This window comes from Alosa pseudoharengus, unplaced genomic scaffold, assembly GCF_046254945.1.
Source record: "Alosa pseudoharengus isolate Yale_2024_CS ecotype anadromous, Long Island Sound unplaced genomic scaffold, YU_APseudo_1.1 YU_APseudo_1.1_scf_23, whole genome shotgun sequence".
In the NCBI taxonomy this organism is placed as follows: domain Eukaryota; kingdom Metazoa; phylum Chordata; class Actinopteri; order Clupeiformes; family Clupeidae; genus Alosa; species Alosa pseudoharengus.
Window position 1 is genome coordinate 16,774,207 of NW_027468685.1, and position 19,715 is coordinate 16,793,921.

A 19,715-nucleotide genomic window follows, 5' to 3' on the forward strand; every position below is an offset into this window, starting at 1 on the left:
AAAAAAAAAAAAAAAAAAAAAAATTATTGCACAAATAAACCACTTGTTCTTCGTGTACGTTGTACAGTCAAAACTGACATACCTAAAAAGGCAGCTTGGCTGCAGAGTTCTTAAACAGTGTCACGCAAGCTCGCTCACACTCAAACACACATACACACACAAAGTGGCTGTGGTTTAGGGAAAATGACATCCCTTCTTTCCCTTCCAAATGCTTCAGCCTAAACAAGCCATCAATGTGACAATCACTTACAATCCACTGAATACTAGCTCCTCCCACTTATGGATGGTGTCCCCTTTAGGCCAAACAACACGAGTGAAAAAGAAAAGCGCACAAAGAGAGAAAGGCATCAGCCCCTTAACAAAAACATTTAAAAATAAACGTGAAAGAAAGGAGAGTAAAATGAATCTTTTTACAGTGAACAAGGTGTCAGACTGATGGCTTGGAAAAGTACCAATCCACAGCAAGGAGGAGGGTGTATTTTTTTCCTTTTTTTGTGTTTTTTTTTCCTTCTATTTTGTTTTTTTTGGGGTTCATTTTTTTTTTGAGACACACCTTTTCGCCAGAGCATGGGAGGGAAAAAGAAAAAAGCAAAAGAAAATAAAAAAACAAAAGAAAAACAAACCGATTCAGTGGCAGACTGAAAGATAGCACCACCATCACCACCACCACACACACCTCCGCTGACCAGACGAGTAGGGGGGTGGGGAGGGAGACGTAGAGGTGCGTGTCCGTGCACATGCCTGAGCGCACACACGTGGACAGTGGAAGACGCACAACGAGGCTGGTTTGCGAGAGGCTTGTTCGCTCGTTTTGCTCCGTGTCCGGGGCCGCCCAGGCTATCCGTCTCCCTCTGCCGGCTCTGTCCCCGCCGTCCTTCTCCAGTAGCGGCAACAGGGGGCGACGACAAGTCCGTTTGTCAGTTCTGGTTTTCCCCCCTGCACCGCTGCAGTTAGCCATATCGGGACAGACCAGCGTATTGGGAGAGGAGAGTGATGGGACTGAGGGGGAAGACTAGGGTGGTCAGGACTTAAGGGTCAATCAGGGGAGGGGGAGGGGGGGGGGCAAGAAGGTGCTCCTATCTACTGACGCTGGCGGGCAGACTCTCCCTCTTGCGGCGGCGCCAGGTGTTGCGGTTGTACTGCACGTGCCCATTGCGGTTGGCCAGCACAGGGCTGTGGGCCACAGCCGAGTTGTGGAAGCCCTTAGGGAACTTAGGCCCATTCTGCTGTGAGAGAGGGAGAGAATTTCATTTAAATAAACTAAACATGATTCAACAGAAAATCATTTGGTAAGTGCTTGGAAAGTGATTGGAAAAATAAACAGAATAGGACAAAGAGTCATGTTGCACAGATTGCACAAGCGAAGGAATTGAAATTACAACTCAGGAAGAAAACAATTATATTTTACGCAGACAAAACTGAAATGGGCCAGAAATTAATGAGATGTGTTTTGAACAGTCAAACAAGTCACAGAAAATTATGTGGTTATAAAGGGAAACCGTTCAATTACAGGAAAATTAATATGAAACATTCGGAGTACAACAAATGCAATATTCATCATGCACAAACACACACGGCAGTACAAACACAGAGGTTTGGAGATTAAGGGCAAAAAATGGAAGGGTGCATGCTGTTAATGTACCCGTGTGTGTGTGTGTCTAGAGTGTAGTGTGTGTGTACGTGCCAGCGCATACCTTATGGTGGAGGTGGGGACTAGGCAGTGGGCTGGGGGGGGCTGGGGGGGGCATGTGGAGGTATGGGGGTGGGGGTCCGTCTGCCATACACACCTGTCTGCCAGGCAAGGCGTGGAGCGGGAGCCCACCCTGCATGGACACTCGGCCCTGGGCCATCCACAGAGAGAGGGACAGGACAAGTGAAGGGAAGAGAGCAAGAAAGTAATGAAGAAAGAAGACAAAAGTAATGAAGAAAGAGGACAAAAGTAATGAAGAAAGAGGACAAAAGTAATGAAGAAACAGGACAAAAGTAATGAAGAAAGACGACAATAGTAATGAAGAAAGAGGACAAAAGGAAAAAAAAAAATGAAAGAATGAAGGAGAAGACATGGAGGAGAGGAGAAAGATGTGAAACAGGGATTGCAGATGGAGAGAAGAGTGGGTGGGAGAACAAGAGTGTTACACACTGCAACCAAAATGATGGCAAAGAACTACAGAACTCAGATTTTGAGCTGTGGTTCTCTAATGGATTTTATAAGTGGGTCAGATCAGCCTTCCAACACTTCTAGCCCATTCGCGCTGGATGCTGCATGACGCAACATTGACCCTCCCGCTGGATCCTGCGTAGCGCAACATTGACCCTCCCGCTGGATGCTGCGTAGCGCAGTATGCTTTTTATTTCATGTTTCTAGGTGCTACAGAGGCTTAGATATTAAATTTTGGTAGACGTTGACAATTTTTAGTACGTTTTCAGAAAACCCTCAGGAAATAAGGTTATTTGGTGTAGAATGCCATAGGATTCTATAGGCGTTTTTAGCAGGCATTTTAGGAGTAAATGGGTTAAAAGACTTTGAGAACCACTCCGCTATTCTCCTAGATGTATTAAACATGACATGATACATCGAAACTACAAACACCAGCGGTTCAAGAGACCTGGCTTGGTCTATGCTTTCCTGCGATGTGAGAGGAGTTGTGCTGCGTTACCTGGGAGACGGGGGGCATGCCCAGTGCCGTGCTGAGGTTGGGTTTGGCCGTGCTAATCTGGAGCGCAGGGGGAAGGGCACCCAGTGCCAGGGGCAGCGGGTACTGGGGCAACGGTGGTGGCACGCAGGGGGTCGGGTCAGAGTCCTGGAGGGCAGAAAGAGGTGGTATGGAAAGCGTTTAAAAGCAACCTGAAGCAGTCATCATCCAACTAATGTATATCAGCTCTGAGAACAAGAAATCTGAACACAGGAGAGGGGCCTAGTAGCTAGGTCTGAAGGACTTGAGGAACATGTCTAACTGGGGTTTTTCTGACAGATTTTGCGGTTGCAATTGCAAACCTTAATTCCCTAACTATTAGCCACGGTTTATACATTGATTTCGCAAAAATTTCTTCAGCTATGAGGTTAATACACAGGACCAGTTAATATGGTATTAATATAGTTGTTTGTTTTTTTTTAACTTGCATAAAACACTGTCCTGCAGCTTATACAGAATGTGGCTAATACACAGGAAATTACTGTAAGAAAATCCACTTTAAGTGGCCATATATCTGTTGTTCCAGTATACGTAGAGGTGAAAGCCCATTTGTCTTACTATGTCACTGCCGCCGGACAGTGAGGAGGTGGAGGAGGCCGATGAGTGCTGCTGGGGGCTGGACAGGGACATGGGGGAGTCTGCGCTGTGGGGCGAGACAGAGTCCCTCTGCTGCTGGTCCTCCACAGACACGCCCAGCAGAGGGCCGGAGTCCACCACCTCAGTCGTGTCCTTATGCACCACACCTGAGCCGAAATACAGAGTTAGGGTTACAGCATCACACACACACACACACACACTGTGTTGTCCAATTTGGAAATACATTTATTTGTACACATCATAAAAAGTATTGCAGCTGTGACGAGTGAATGCACACATAATTCAGTGGAAGGTGTGTGAATAATTTGGGTTTAACAATGTCAGCACCTGATGCTGTTCTAACCATAGTCACTTGAGAAGTGAACGAGGATATTTATACATGACTGATAGTTCAGATGACCACCATTTTATTTGATAAGGTAAACATGAGTCTTCCTACATACAGTAACAATCTTTTTTTGGTGTTGAAATAGAAAAGCAAACTAGCATTTACCGTTTCAATGTCTCTTGCTTATCTGTAGCAAACCTTATGCAACATGGCATATAGGATTTTTATTAATTTACCTTTGTTTTGGCCACAAGTGCCGTTATCGGCGATCTATTTCTATTGGTCTGCTTGTCCAGTGTTGACAAACACCCCACAGACTATTGCAAAGCCTAGCAGCAAGGCTGAACGGAGTCATTCGGAATTGCATTTGTGAAACAGTTTGCCTGATTGATGCCTGATGCTTGCGCAGGATAAGATCTCTTATTTCCCCCCCTTACCAAGTGCCAATTCCACAAATGTAATTATCTCCATCCCAGGCCACAGCACCCCAACACAAGTATGTCTGACCATTACTGCAAACGAACACAGTAGCCAAATTCCCTTTACATTTTATAGTCCCTAGCACCTATTTCTATGGAAAGTAACAATATTCAGTAAACACTTTTACAAACTACCGGTATGTGCCAGCAGAGATTTAATTCCCATCAAGTTTCTTAGTTTTGATCCTGAAGTTATCATCCTAAACACCTGCAGAGCATGTCCCACTAGATGGCAAATTCCGTTTTTCACAGATATTTTGAATTGATACGCTCAAGAGCCAAAGAGGGAAGAACCAACCAGAGACGCTACAGACAAGAGCACAAGTTCCATACTAGTTGACTAAAAGCAGACGTACGTCATCCACAGCCCTAAAGCCATGTTAAATATGTGCAGCAGTGCACAGTTGCCCCTGTCCAGGTTACACAACATCAGACACATTAAATGGGAAGCGTAATGACATTCCTCATACTGCGGCAAGTATGCCAAGATTGCCAGGAGAGCTAAGCCCATGGGGCAGATGTCTCCTAATGTAAACCTAGAGAGCTGTTCAAAGCTGCACATTTTGCTTACACGTAGATGAGACTGATATTTTTGATAACTTAGGAAGTGTGGTAAATATTACTGGTGTGTCTAAACTTCCAAGTGGTGTCTAAACATCCCCATGCAAGGTGGTTGACAGTACGAGGCCATTAAGAGGTTGACACTGAAGGAGCATTCTCACCTCAAAACCTCTGCGGTCAGTTCACACTATAAACCACTGAGGCCATCAGCGATATCCATATGGGCTCAAACTCAGAGGAGCCACCCAGTGTGTCTGTTCACATCAGACGAGGTCACCTACGCTTCTTTGCTTTGGGCAAACAACCAATGTGTTTACAGATCCCCTGGCAGGGGCTTTAGCCAGAGACTTTCTAATGAGACACGGCACTCAAAAATACTCCATAGAAATGCATGGGGCTAGTTTGTCACGCCAATATGGCCGTTGTCTACACATATCCCACCCCTTCCTCGGCAAAACGTCGACATGTGAATACATTGAGCCAATCATATGGTGTGTTGTGAAGACATCGTGCCAATCATGTGTTGTGATCTCGCTGCTGGAGCAAGATTGGTGTCGTGAAGCCTTGCGCACGCGCAGTTCGACCCAAAGACTGTGCCCGATGAGTGCCCATAAAACGTTGGTATATGGCCGCTGAGTGGAGGGACTTGCCTAAAAGGACTTTGCTTTAGCACACAAAGGTCACCCTTTTCATTACGGCGCTAATGCTAGGCACTAATGCTAGCCGCTAATGCTAGGCGCTAATAACACTATCCATCACACAGGGGAGAGGCTGTAAAATAGAGGCCGCAGGGTTTGAATGGCACTGCTGCTGGGAAGGAAGTCTTTTTGGCTGGCATAGCCTTTTCGCTTTGGACTAATTAAATAAAAAAAAATTGAATAAAAATACTGATATCAGCCTCGCTTATCACACTTAACTTTCCCCACTGGTATCCCTTTGCTAGGTGTCTGGTCTGAGTAAAAGGCTAAGCCTACTGAAGTTTCAGTCTCACAGAGGCTACACCAAAAATTGATGCGTGGGTTTGAAGTTGGTCAGTTGGTCAATACTGACCTGTGTTCCGTTCTGCACGGCCGCCCCACTTCTGGAAGATCCACTCCCGGTAGTCGATGACCTCCTGGGTCACCTTGATAATGCGTCCCAAAGTGCTGTGGGGAGAGGGTATGGGACACAGGGGAGTGTGAGAAGAGAGAGAAAGTGTGTGTGTGTGAGTGTGTGTGTGAGTGTGAGTGTGTGTGTGTGTGTGTGTGTGTGTGAGTGTGGGGGGAGGGGAGAGATATTCCCATTTTCAAACATGTACCGACATCCTCAAGTTACCTAGACATTACCCGGTGGGGGTGGAGGTGCACGTGTCAAAATTAGTTGGCTAACTTGCCAGCTCCCCTGTACAAAGTTCATGTAATATCAGATCGGGCACCATTTGCAAATACAGCTGGTAACTGTCTGGAGAATTCACAGGGAACATGTGTGTTGACTCCCCTCGTCGTTTAGACTGACTTAAGTCACATGTTGCTGAAACAAGTGTTACATGCAAGAAGTTTTTTTTTTTTTATGGAGGTAGGCAGTGGTGCTATGCATTAGTGATGACTAACTAAAACTGAACAGCAACAGTCACAATTTCAAATGCAAAAGAAAAGACAAAAAAGAAATGTAGCTGTTTATGTCTGTCATTTTAGGCTAGCAAAACATTTTCACAATTGCAAACTTGCTAGTTAGCAACATTTTGTCAAGCCACTGTAGGCTATCTAGAAAACACCCATCTTCAGCCTACTTGTTTAGTTCCATAGACTGGTAACTAGGAACGTCCATAAGCGACAAGGGTTTGTTCGGCAGACATATGTGACAATGAGTCTGCCATGGACAGTCTCTTGTGCTACACGTGTGAAGGGGCAACTCAATATTCATACCCATATCTCTGAATATTGTTCAGAGTGCGGAGCGTCTATCTGTGAAATCAGCTTCACTTGGGTATGAAGTGTAAAAAGGGAAAGTTAAACTAAGAGTAGGCCTGTCACGATAACAAATTTTGCTGGACGATAATATTGTCGTTCTGAGATAATTTTCTTTAAGCATCTCTTTAGCAATGAAGCGAACTATACTGTCTGTGAGTGTAATCCATTTCGCACTGTCCTGTTTGTACTTCGTTTGTCGACTAAACGCCCTAGTGACTGTGCTCTGTCAGGAAGAGGAAGACGGCCCACTTGTTGTTGTTTTTTTCCCCAACTGGGAAAACTGCAGCGGATGATTGTGTTTTAGATGCATATGCATGTTTATTGTGTTGCTGCTTTTAATTGCGACTGTTTTCCAACAAATGCGACACACCGACTCGCACACGTTCAGTGGTTCACCACGGGCATTCGGTTTAAATCCGAAATGCTCCCACACTGCAGCTGTCGCGTTTGGCTTAGAAACCAATTCCATCTTTTTTTTCTTTATTAGGCGTAGCCTACTCGAACTCGCAACTAGCTTTCTCTCTGCCTAGTGCCTACCGGTATACTTCTCACGCGGCCCTTTAGCTGCACTCTGTGGTAGGCTACGCCAGTAGTCCCGCCTCCCCACACACCATGCGACTGACACGTGACTGACATGAGGGTTCACTCATCGTTACTCTAAAAGACCCGAGAGAGAGAGAGGGAGAGAGAGAGAGAGACGAGGAAAACAAACAAGCATGCAAATGGCATTTATCGCGCCAGAAAAATTATCGAGCTAATTTTAATTATCATGCGATTAATTGATTTATTGAATATCGCGACAGGCCTAACTAAGAGTAAGTTTAGTTAAAGCTGCAGTTGGCAAGATTTTTTTGATCATATTCACTGAAACCGACACTATGCTCCGACAGAACATAAATCAGCCGGTTTTAGAAAAAAACCTGCACTTTTACCTCCACCTAGAGCCTGTTCTTTGGTTTGCAAAAATCCACAGCTCCCGGTTCTTCTGGTCCAATCAGAGCAGGGCTGTGTGAGATCTGACCAATAAATCACATTCTGGTGCGCACTGACAAGCACAAACTCAATGAGAGGGTGCTCGGTGGTAGTTGGGGAGGGGCATGAGAGTTGTAAACATTCAACATTTGGGCTAAGTCCCCTCAATCTGTCGGACTTGCCAACTGCAGCTTTAAGGGGAAGGTATGGGAAACGACATGTGGGAGCCATTTTGTCAGAATTTTTTTGGTATGGAAACAGCGACTATCAGTGCCTGGTGGGTTTTTCAATCCACCCATTACCATTCATATTTAGCTATTAGAGATGGCACATCATATCAGTTTTTATTAACTGATGTGGAAAAGGGAGAGTGATCAAATGAAAGTGTTTTGCAACAAAAAAAAAAACAGGTTTAGCAAAAAATGTAAGTTGTTTTGGATGGGTAACAGTGGCCAATTAGGCTACACACTTTAGAATGCCCATCAGCATCACCCACTGCACATTAATTGTTACAGAACAAATTTTCAACAACTTGCTTCCCACTTAGGGCCCAAACATAGTCCAGCATCTATGTCCCACGCACGCTGCGCGTGACTATTGCATCAACGCATGTGGGGGTGTCGTGTGCCTTAAATGTGCAGGGAGTAGCATACCACTTGCTTTAGGAATGTCCGAGTGCACATACGAGTAAAATAATAATGAGTGGGAAGTGGAAACTCACCTGTCAATGTCCTTGTTCGGGTAGGAACGCGCCAGTGGCGATACCGCATGGCCCAGGACGATGTAGGCATAGTCAAACACCTGTTTCACCTGCATTGCCCCATACGAGCTTCTCCCAACATCATTCCCTTTGGATACACACACACGCAGAGGCACACAGTCAGGTTCCTAACTTTGCTCTAACCTGCAAGACAGTATGGGCGCTTCCTGCTTGCTTGTGAAAAGAAGAATCTACCCATTAACTGCCTTCCCCTGGGATGTAGTTTTTTTTGTTTTTGTTAAAAATTGAAAAGCATCTAGACCTATAATGACAACATTTGAAGGATACTAGATGACAATTGTTCCCGTCTTCTGTGCACACCGATTCATTATTTAAGGTGATTTTTTGACGAGAAATCAGCACTTGTAAAGTGCACATTACCGGAAACACTTCAAATCAAAAATGGTTTCCTCAACCATTTATCTAAGAAGGGGCCTTTATCATCTTCAAACACCAAAAGGGCAGCAACCATAATAACCAATACTAAAATCTGAGTCAAGTTAAGTCTCTCTGAAACCACACAAAATATCCCTTCATGTTTGCAAACACATGGATGCCAGACACTGATCTGGGAGATCAGCCTACCTGGCAGCAGGGGATCCTCGATGCAGAGCATGGAGGGCCGGTAGCCGTTGGTCATGGCCTTCATGATGTCCTCTTTGGCCATGTAGGCGCCACCGTTCTTTATCCGGATGCCCGTCTTCATGTAGTTGAAGTGCCGGCCGTACAGCTCGAAGAACTCGATCAGCAGCATGCCGAAGTTCACGCTGGGATTCCTGGTGTCGATGCGTGGATGCAGCTGGCGGCAGTGAAGGAAAAAAATGGAGGGAAAAAAAAAGAAAAAACAGAGGACAAGTTAGGGCAATGGAGATGTGCTCAAATGCATTTAAAGAAAAATCCATTCTAACTACCTGCCCTGTGGTTTTGCGGTTGCACCTAATCATCTTGAATTACATCTAAACACTACACATTATTACACTCTCCTCCGCCTACCATTTTGCTTTCATGAGTACATGTATAGCTACAGATGTCTAAAGTAAGTAATGCCAGTGTGTTCACAAGCTATTTTTTTGCCAGTTCACCTTGTCAAAGTCTATCAAAGAAAAAATTGGCAAATGTTAGAGAAAGAATTTCACTGGTGCATGGACTGGAAAGATGTTTACCCGGTGAATAGGAAAAGACCTGTGTCTAATGGCAGCCTCTAAACGGGCTCTGGCCCAATCCATTTACACTTGACCACAACAAGCATTCCAAGTATGAAGAGTGTAAAAGGATGAATTCCAGCTATGACAGAAAGCGTTTAAGGCCAAGTAGCCTACTCTTGTAGGCTATTCAGTTATTCCTGCTATATCAAAGTATGGTTGCTAATGTAAAGTAACATAAAATGGTAATCTTTATAATTATTTGCATTAAGTTAGAAAATTGCACATTCAGTTTTGCATACACTCACTTCAATAAATTACCAGCATGACAACTTTACAGAGTCAACCGATCTCAATGAGCTCATTAGGCTTTCTGATGATAATCAGGGATGCTGGCAGAGATTTATTAAATTGCCAGACATGCCAATGTGGAAAATAAGTAGGTGTGATTAAGAGCATCGAAACATTCCCTCTGCATACTGATATTACACCCCCCCCCCCCCCCCCCCATATGTCCGGCTAACAGGCAAGTAAACCTTTAATTAATCTAGACTTCACAAACAATCTTAAATGTAACTGCCAACAAAGAATCTCTGCATCTTTGCACTGTCTACTGCAAGCATTTTAAAAGATTATGCATGACTGATTAGTCTTAAATCTGCAACAGTTCTGATCAAAGAGAGACTAATAGTTAACTTTGTTCAAATATATATTTTATGAATATAAAACTGGCAGATCTTGAGAGGATTCAGTGTATTAAAAATGTACACTTAAATAAATATAGAAATGAACATAAACCTGGAGGCTCTGGCTTACTAAAAGTATAATTTTATGGGGAAAAGTTGTACATTTAAGTCTTTCATACTACTACATCTGCCTGGTCTGACATTTTTGACTGTTCTGGTTTCAGGAGAGATGCGACTAAGGGCTGTTTCATAGTCTACACAAGCAACATGGACACAGTGGTAAACACAAGGCTAGGGCACGTTTTGAAGAACCCTCTAAGAGGCTACACAGACGATGCTCCACCATCGGACAAATGCACAATATGGCACTTGTGTGCAAAAATGTACCAAACCCTACTTGTTTAACTCCATGCGCTGAGTACCTGTATCTTTCTTAAGACTATGAAAGGGCTATAAAGTATCCACTCTCATGGCTGTTGTTCAAATGTCTTGGGTGAACGAGCCCTCACCTGCAGGAAGCTGATGACCATGAGGATGAGGCTGTAGGAGCTTATGCCTCCAGTGAAGACCTCGTTCAAATCTCTCTGCAGGAGAAATTGCTTCAGCACGAAGATCAAGTAAGGCAGCACGGTGTACCTCTGATAAACACACAAAAACAAGGGGGGGGGGGGTGGAGAGAGTTGAGGAAGGAGGAGAAGAACAACACGAAGGGCTACACTAAATATTCTCATCTGACAGGACTGAAAGCACATTTGTACATGTTTCCAATTGTAGCATCATAATGGGCATAGCCTTTGCGTTAACTTTTGAAATCATTGGTCGTGCCTAACCAATCGCATCAATCAGAGATTACTATCATTATTACTTCGCTACCAACACTTGGAAACTGAAACTGCACTGGCAATAAGTAATGTTATTTGCTGTATAATATTAACACATTCTTAACACTGCAATTCTTTGAGGTACTACCATTTATTGCTTCCTGTAGTTTTACCACTTTCAATATTGAAAACTCTAACTTCATACCCTCTGGTCGCTGAGGGACACAGTGAGCCAAGATACAGATGGATGGGCCAACTAGGACACCCTCCCAATCATTTAAAATGTTTTTACCTTTCCTTTACAACTATAAAAAGACATGGGCACATTAAACTAGCACTTAACCTATATCGGTTTGTGTGAGCGTGACTTCAGTGCTACCATCCTTCAGTTAAATATCTGCATCTGGCAAAAAACAAACTCTCACTCCATAAAACTGGAACTAATGAGCAAAGAACCCCCCCAGAAAACAGTTCACACAGTTCATCATCAGTTGAGTGTGACTGGTGTGTGAAAAACACAGGGAGAGGTTTCAGAGCAGACCTAAACTCACCTGAGCGAATGGTAAATTTACCTTGTGAACCCTGCTACACCCACCCATCTTGACACTCACATCAGGTGAAGAGGAATTGAGCCCGTCCTCATTCTCCAATGGCTGCATATAGCCCCGAAGTTGGAGCGTGACTCACTGTTTACATTTGACTGCAGGCTATTGCAGCGTGCAAGCACAAGAGATTCATGTCTAACCCTGTCCCCCCACCACACACACACACACACACACACCACCCGTCAACACACATGCTCAGGCTCTTCAACTTTTTACACATTTCCTTAATCTACCCTTGCAGTCAGGACGTATCTTTCACCAGCTCGCATTTAAACACACAAGCACAGAGTGGGAGAAAGACAAAGAAAGTAGGAGTGCTCAAACAGAGATGGCTCCAATTTGAGGCTCTTTGGCTGAGAAAATCCTGTGTTGAAAAAATATGCCCATCATTAACTCATTGAGTGCCAAAAACGTAATATTAGGTTTTTCCTTCCCATGCGTTGAGTGCCAAAAACTTAATATTACGTGTTTAGCTTTTTTTTTTTAAATTACGAAACTAGACACTCTAACACACCTTATATTTGATTTTGGGAACTCTAATGAATGGAAATGAAATATATGACGATCGAAAACTCATGAAAACGCACAATCTGGACATTTTATCATAACTCGGTTGCCGCTTTGGATCAAATCAGTGACGCATGCACGTCATCTCAAAACCAGGACATTTTCGTGGGTCTATCACTAGGTGGCAGTCTCGCCAGGTCTCGCTGATCACTTCCCGGAAAGTTTACAGGCAACACTTAATATTTCATGAAAGACGTTATATCTCCATTTCTAGAAAAAAAACAGCGATTTTGATGAAAACTAGCCACTGTTTAGCTTGGGATTTCTCAGGAACAGAGGCGTGTAGAAATACACGGTTTGCACCCACTGAGAGCTTAAAGTCTCACCTTATAAACGAGCCATTGTATGTGTTCATAGCTATAACACAGAATATGCTGTGGCTGTACAAAAATCATCAACAATGGCCTAGATTGCTGGCACTCTAGGACAAAGCTTCCGAAAACAGCTTGGCATTCAATGAGTTAAGGTCCCTTAAAAAAAAAAAAAAAAAAAAAAAAAAAAAAAGTACCCTGATTGGCAACTTCGCCAAGTCTGATCTCGCCTACCCCCATTAGGGAATGATGACACACCCATTTTGCCTGAAGGTCAGTCATACAAAGTACCTTCACATAATCCTTGATAAAGCGTGCGGCTTTGACGCCAGTTTCCACGTTAAAGCTGATGTCGACTTTCACCTCCGTCTCCTGGTCAGTCAGTTTGATGATGGGTACCTGAGATCCAGCAGAAGAGTCGTTTCAAAGATTATTCAGGACACTCGACACACCATTTAAAAAGACAGGTTTCATCATAAATCGAGAGATAAGTCGTAGCAACTTGGCATTATAACCTTTTATTGGATTTGTATGAATTGATTGTCAATCTCTGCTTTCAAACTGACAGTAAACAGACTATGGATATGCTTATTATGCATTTTAAAATCATTACTAACATTATATTCAGACTTTTGAAGAAGTAAAACCTCAAAACGCATCATTACATCATTCATGGACAACGCAGACAAAAATGGCAACATTCCTAGAAGTCTTAGTAGGTCAATGTGACTGACGGATATGGAGATTAGACTTGAACCAACTCCAGAACCACCTACAGTATTACTCCTGAAGTAGACTTCTACAATTATACTTCCTAGTTAGGTGCAAAATGTATGTACTTCAACCCAGTTCTAAACAAAATGGGCATTAGATGCACTGCGATGGTAAGCACACAGCCAGACAAGGCAGGACACATGACAGTCCGAGTCCGATGCTGGACACTCACCGTAGCTTTGTCTAGTACTTTGATGGAGTACGGTTCTGCCACGTTGTGTTTCCGGAGTGCCTGCTCCAACTGTTGAAGCGGGGGCCTCTCCCATTTGCCAAAGACCACCAAGTCGATGTCACTACACAGAAAACAGGAGGGTTAAATTAATTACATTTAACCCGCACATGAAGTAAGGAGAAAAAGCTACCAACAACTTGTCTTGAAAACAAAGACAAGTCATTTTCAGTTAAATTACCTGGTAGGGAGATAGAGGCCAGTGCTAAAGCTACCAAATATTTGCACCTGTGAGAGAAAGAAACATAACACTGAATAAGACAAAATATTGTAAAAAGAAATTCACCACATTTGATACTCAACTGCAAATTCTTAAAAGGGGGGGGGGGGGCAAGTCTGTCACACATTTAAAAATACTATTTCATAGCTTGAAAGGGTTGAAAGATTTAACACTGCAGCTCTGCAGATTGATAGAAGACACACACACACACACAACATCCAGAGACATTTTGGCATTTGAGAACCGCAGGTAGCTATTAGCTTAGCATGAGAGTTCCTGAAGGTATGAATTCCACAGACTGAACTCCATTACAGAGCTGCAAGCACTGTTAAGTATACATAATTATGTCAAGTTCTTTAGAGAACAGTAGCATGGATGTTAGCATGGATGTTAGCAAACAGATCATTAGCTGGAAGTGATTGACTTCCCATAACCTTCCCAGAACACCAATTATGATAGCTGCCACTCTCCCAGTCAGTGGCTTTCTTAAGGTCAGTTGACTAATTAAGTAAACTGAGAAAAATGTACTAATTTTAATAACTTAAGTGTGTCCATCACCTCCCGCCCCCCTGAAACCTAATTGTCCCCAGTGCTGTGAACTGCTACACTTAGATAGGGGCACATAAAGCAAGGGACATAGGTCAGTAGGTTGTGAGCAGTAGGTTGTGAGCAGTGTCAGCTGTAGTAATTCCGAGTTTAAAAGAAGTGGAAACCATCTCAGCATTTTCAAGTCATCTTGGCTTGCCCAATGCTAACATTCTATAGCCTGAAGGTTGAAGATGTTAAGTCCATGGGTAGTGCGTAAAAAAATGCCTTGTCTAAACCATATTTTAAAGTGCACAGAATGTCAAAGGCCCATCCTCCACTGTCGCACTTACATCTGCAGTGGGCCAAAGGTCCTTGATAACCGTTTCTATCCGGTCCACCACCTCCTTCCTCATGGCCGCCTCTTCTGGTCGAGGGGACATGAAGTTGTAGAAGTCCACAATCTCCTCATGAAGCCTTGGAAAAGTTAGCAATTAGTTAGGCCAGTAAGTTCAGTTATTAGCGCATACCAGAACTTTTATTCAGAAACATTTGCCTCAGGATGCATTGCATTCAAATATTATATAAGTTCCAGGAGCTCATTGGAACTTATATAATATTTGAATGCAACTTGATTAGACTTTCCAGGGTAAAAACAAAGAAAGCCTTGATATTTTGTAGCAGTATAAGTATAGTATATATACTCTTTTGATCCCGTGAGGGAAATTTTGTCCGCATTTATCCCAATCCGTGAATTAGTGAAACACACTCAGCACACAGTTAACACACAGTGAGGTGAAGCACACACTAATTCCGGCGCAGTGCGCAACTGCCTGCAACAACAGCGGCACTCGGGGAGCAGTGAGGGTTGCTCAAGGGCACTTCAGCCGTGCCTACCGGTCGGGGTTCGAACCGGCAACCCTATGGTTACAAGTCTGAAGCGCTAACCAGTAGGCCACGGCTGCCCCTATGAAGTACTAGTAAAACTTAATAGGCTGGCCTAATTGGATTTGTTAATTGTGTGCAAATATCCTGTTTCACCAGTGATGACCCAACTGAACTTTCACTCTTAAAAGCTGATAAAAAGTACAATTCTTGATCAACTTAAAGCCTGAGCAGCAGCCTTTTGAGAAGTACAGCAAGTGACCAAGCCAAACCAAAAATCAAGATAAATAAGATCAGCAAAGCCATAATTCTGTTTTGACTACGAGTTTAAATTCCTTCAGAGAAAATGTTCATATAGGTGCAACAGTCCCATTGCAAATATCGCAACTTCATGCAACAGATGGAACCCTTCCCCTGACTGTATGGAGGGTTACGAAAGGACGCGCAGGATCACCGACATGCCATTCAGTTTTGTAAGCATGTGACAATTTACATCAAATTGCATAATTTTCATAAGCGTGTAAATTGAATCTTTAAATCTAAAGATTTTTGAATCAAACAGATTATGATGAGGAAAACGGCACAGGACACTGTAGTCCTTTCTTCTCTGGAGAACACCAGGGGGCTTGGCCAAATTGTACTTTCCTCCAATCGGCAAATTTCACTTGCCACTATAACGTGAACTAATAATGTTCAGTGACATTAATGTTAGGCGTCAAGTTCAGAACGACAATAGATGCTATGCACCGAGATTTGGAGATCTAAAGTTAAAACATCTTTCAACAACCATGAGCTTGATTTATAGTTACACTAGAAAGTAATGTTGAAGTGTTGGGGTGAACATCATCGGGCAAAATGTCTCATTTTCAAATCCATCTAGTTTGCTAATTTTGGAAATGCTAACGTTAGTATGCAAGCAATTAACCAAGGCTAAATTAACCAACGCCAAATTTAAATACATCATACCAAACTAATCATTGACGACAAATTGATAAGAGTGGGTAGTCACTGGGGCAAGTGGACTTGAGTTAGCTAACCATTCAACCATACCGTTAACTAACAAATCATATTGGCTAGCTGCTAGCAACTAACACTTCACTAGCCACAGAAGCTAGCTTGCGGAGGGTATTCGATTGGCTAAAATTAGCTTAGCAACTCAACCAATCGTCAAGTACAGAAAGGCTTGAAACAGCAAGCTAACGTTAGCTAGGTCGGGCTTTAGGACAAACCCAACCGTCATGAGTAACTTAAGAGTTAGGTTAGTTGCTATGCTTAACGGCGTGACTACAGCTTCTAGAAAAACGAAAGAGAAATGCTGAGATGAGCATCAGTGAACAGGACACGGAACATTAATTGTGATCCAATGTGAAATGGCCTTGTTCAACGTGAAATAAAAATCTCACCCGTCCACCCCAAGGCTGTATCTTCTCGTCTTCCACGGCGTCCCAGAACTGACATAATTGCCATTACTCAAATTAGACAGCTGGTAGTTTATTCCATACGTGCTCGCTTTGTTGTCACTTTTCCTTCGGCCTGGATGGTGATGATTGTGGTTATGGATTGCAGACGGGTTAAACGGGTGGCGCTTGATGCAATTTTGTTGAATATTATACTGCTGTTGCTCCTGATGCGAATGGCGTTGATGGTGGTGGTGGTGGTGGTGATGGTGGTGGTTGACATTGTTAAACATATTCTCACTGAAACTAAAAAACAGATTGGGACCCCCAGTATTCCTGTTCATATTCCCTGTGAGAACACTGCCGCTAACGTTCACATTGCTAAAGTTAGTAGTCCTTCCCATACTAGAGCAATTGGAAGATGGACTGTCCGCTCCAGATTCCACTGAGGACGACGAAGAAACTGAGCCCGTCTGTACAGACGTTTTGGCCTCCTCAACACCTACCTTTACTCCATTGGCGTTTAACGATGAAGCAATCATACCGTTTTGAGCGCTGCCGTTCGGTAACGTTGCAAATCCAGCTATTGCAGTGCCATTTCGTGAGTTAACGTTAGTGCTGTTATTTGCATTGCTCTGGTGACTGCTTACGGTGGTGGCTGGGTTGCTGCTGCAGACGCCTTTGCTTGATGTTGCCGCGGCCGCAACATTTTTAAAACCGTCCAACGCCGGAGAATTGACACAAATATTGTGGTGGTTGTGATGCTGACCGGAGTTAGCCCGGACTACCTGAGACGTTTCCCAGACATGCATCCATAAGGCGTTCGCAGGTCCTTTCTGTTCCGGCTGAATCCAAGCAACCCTCGGATCCATTCAACTTATTTTTTTAAACACCCCTTTCTCGCAAATCAACGTGTTCCCCGTTCAGTAAACACGCGTTCCTAAATTTCGATAGCCTCCCAGAGAAAAAAAGGGGTTGTAGAAAATGGAGAGAGAAGCAAAAGTGCTAAAACGCCCAAGCAACTGGGGATCAATAAGTGGTCCTTTTTCAAACCGCTAGCTGTAAACTGTTAGCTACGGTGATCCAATATGGCGTTTTCCCTTGAACCCCAAAATCCAATACGCATGTCTGTAGGATTTTAAACTATCGCCTGTACACACCCCCGTTTGAGAAACGAGCAGGCGCAGCTACTCCACCCTTCCTCCCACCCTGCAGTAATGTTACCCAAATCCATCGAGTAATTGATCTATTTAAAAGAGCCTTTTCATTGTGTGTGTGTAGTTTACGTAGGTTTGTGTAGTTTGAGTAGATAGGTCTGAGAAAGCCGCAAATGTAACTATATCCCCGCCCTCACCCCAAAACGAATCATTAAAAGTGTGAACATTAGTGGAACAGAACGTTCTAGCGTTCTAATTTGAATAATTTCGGTGTTTAAAGTGGTAGGCTATTCATTAGGCTACACGTTTTTTTGTTGTTGTTTTTTTTAATTATATTTTTTATGTGATGGATTCTGAAACAGTGTTTGTGAATTCTGAAATATTCTTCAGCCGTTTTTAGATTCAGTTTAGCCTAGTAATTAAATTCACATACTTATTGCATCCAAAAAAAAAAGGAGCTGGCTGACCAAAGGACCTCAGTCTACTATCACATTCTGCTTTGGTTAGGCTTTGGGGAAGGAGAGAGCAAGTGAACTCAACTTTGACCCTACAGATAGAAAAGAGTAAACAGACAGACCCACAAGAAAATCTCAGTGAGCACTGTTACTCTGAATTTGATCCAGACGCACACCAGGCCTTTGCTCTCTAATAATGGCTACCACTAGGACTAGGAAAAAGGGATATTAATTTAAAAATGGATATAATCCTAGCAAACCATTCAACAACATCACAACATCACTGAAACAAAGTATATGAAGCAACAAAAAACTGTGGTCCTGTCACAAAGTAACTGGAGAGGATAAAACAACTGCACAGCCATAAAAAAATACCTTTATTAGATTGTAATGTTCTGTTCAGCACATATATGGTTAGCGTTCCAAGTATAATGCTTAAACATTGCCTTCCATGTGCCAGTTTGCCCATTTTAAGCAATATCACAAATCTCAAGGCCAGACTAAGCTGAGAGAGTGAGCAAAAGAGAGGAGCTGCTGTTCTTCTCACTTGTTCCAAACAAGGCTGGCCAGCTAGAAGTGTTAAATTCTACGCACGCTTTTAAGATCACCCCTTTGGAAAAAAAGGCCATCCTCCAGGCTAATAAATCACGATGGGAAGCACTGGTCCGTACAGAGGCAGGAGAGTAGCAGTAGGAGTCTCAGCACATCCTCCCCCCGCCACTGTTACGTAACAGCCTCTTCACTCCCTGCTCACGTGTGGCATGTGACAGTGTGAGAGGGAAACCCCTCTCAGCGAGACCACTGCCGTCAGCTCGTCTTAGCCTGCATCCAACACAAGACACACACACACACAGTGCCTTGCCATGCTTGTGACTACCACACAACAAGCATCAGTGGTGCAACAAGCGTGTATGCCAGTCACATATGTCACAAACATCTATAAAGAAGAGGTGAACATGCTACCCCAAGTGCCCCCCAAGGCTACATGAGAGAAGAGTGTGTGAAAAACTGGCTGACATGGTTGCAACATGCCCTGCTGCTATCTTGTTAACCCATGTAAACACATTCCAGCATTCTGTGAGTGGGGGGAGGGGCGTACATCTATCTGTATGTATATGCGTGAGACAGACATTGACAGAGAGAGAGAGACAGAGAGAAAGAGAAACAATCAACATGATAGGTATTTGAGTAGCACTCAGGTTTACCTCACAGGAAATATAGGACAATGATGACAGCTAACTTGCCTCTTCAAACTGCACATAGCTCCAGGCTTGGGTTGCATAGCACGTCTGTGCAATGCCACATAACATACAGCAGTAGGGGTGGGAGCTGGTAGGGTGGCCTACATGTCAATGGGAAGGTTTCTGTTGGAGCATGTCTGTGGCATGCATGCTGTGAAACTTCACAGATAAGGCCCAGATATCGCAATACAATATAAATATGGAAAGGTCATCTGTCTATTTTGAATCAAAGCGTGACAGAGCAAATACCAATGCAAAGTTTTTCATAAAATTATACAAACGAGAGCAAGAGGCATGCTAATACTGCATCTGTTCTAAAGCAATATAAGTTCATAATGAAAACATACAACAAGCAACCAGC

General features: G+C 43.4%; 1 protein-coding gene across 1 annotated transcript; it reads right to left on the reverse strand.

Moving 5' to 3' along the window:
• tent4a (terminal nucleotidyltransferase 4A) lies at positions 1–17,635 on the reverse strand. Its single transcript, XM_076301828.1, has 13 exons — positions 16,508–17,635; positions 14,573–14,696; positions 13,656–13,702; positions 13,418–13,538; positions 12,763–12,870; positions 10,677–10,805; positions 8,925–9,138; positions 8,301–8,427; positions 5,709–5,803; positions 3,252–3,436; positions 2,658–2,801; positions 1,695–1,841; positions 1–1,226 (listed from the first exon to the last, which is right to left on the reverse strand). The coding sequence occupies exons 1-13, from the start codon at positions 17,371–17,373 to the stop codon at positions 1,077–1,079; spliced, it is 2,457 nt and encodes an 818-aa protein (XP_076157943.1). The 5' UTR covers positions 17,374–17,635; the 3' UTR covers positions 1–1,076.
• Between the last annotated feature and the right edge of the window lie 2,080 nt (positions 17,636–19,715).

Coding starts and splice junctions, on each gene's coding strand:
- tent4a (XM_076301828.1), bottom strand. CDS start 17,373: ATGGATCCGAGGGTTGCTTGGATTCAGCCGGAACAGAAAGGACCTGCG. Junction 5,804..8,300: donor CCGAACAAGGACATTGACAG/GTGAGTTTCCAC, acceptor CTCTCCCCACAG/CACTTTGGGACGCATTATCA. Junction 2,802..3,251: donor TGTCCGGCGGCAGTGACATA/GTAAGACAAATG, acceptor TCTGCCCTCCAG/GACTCTGACCCGACCCCCTG.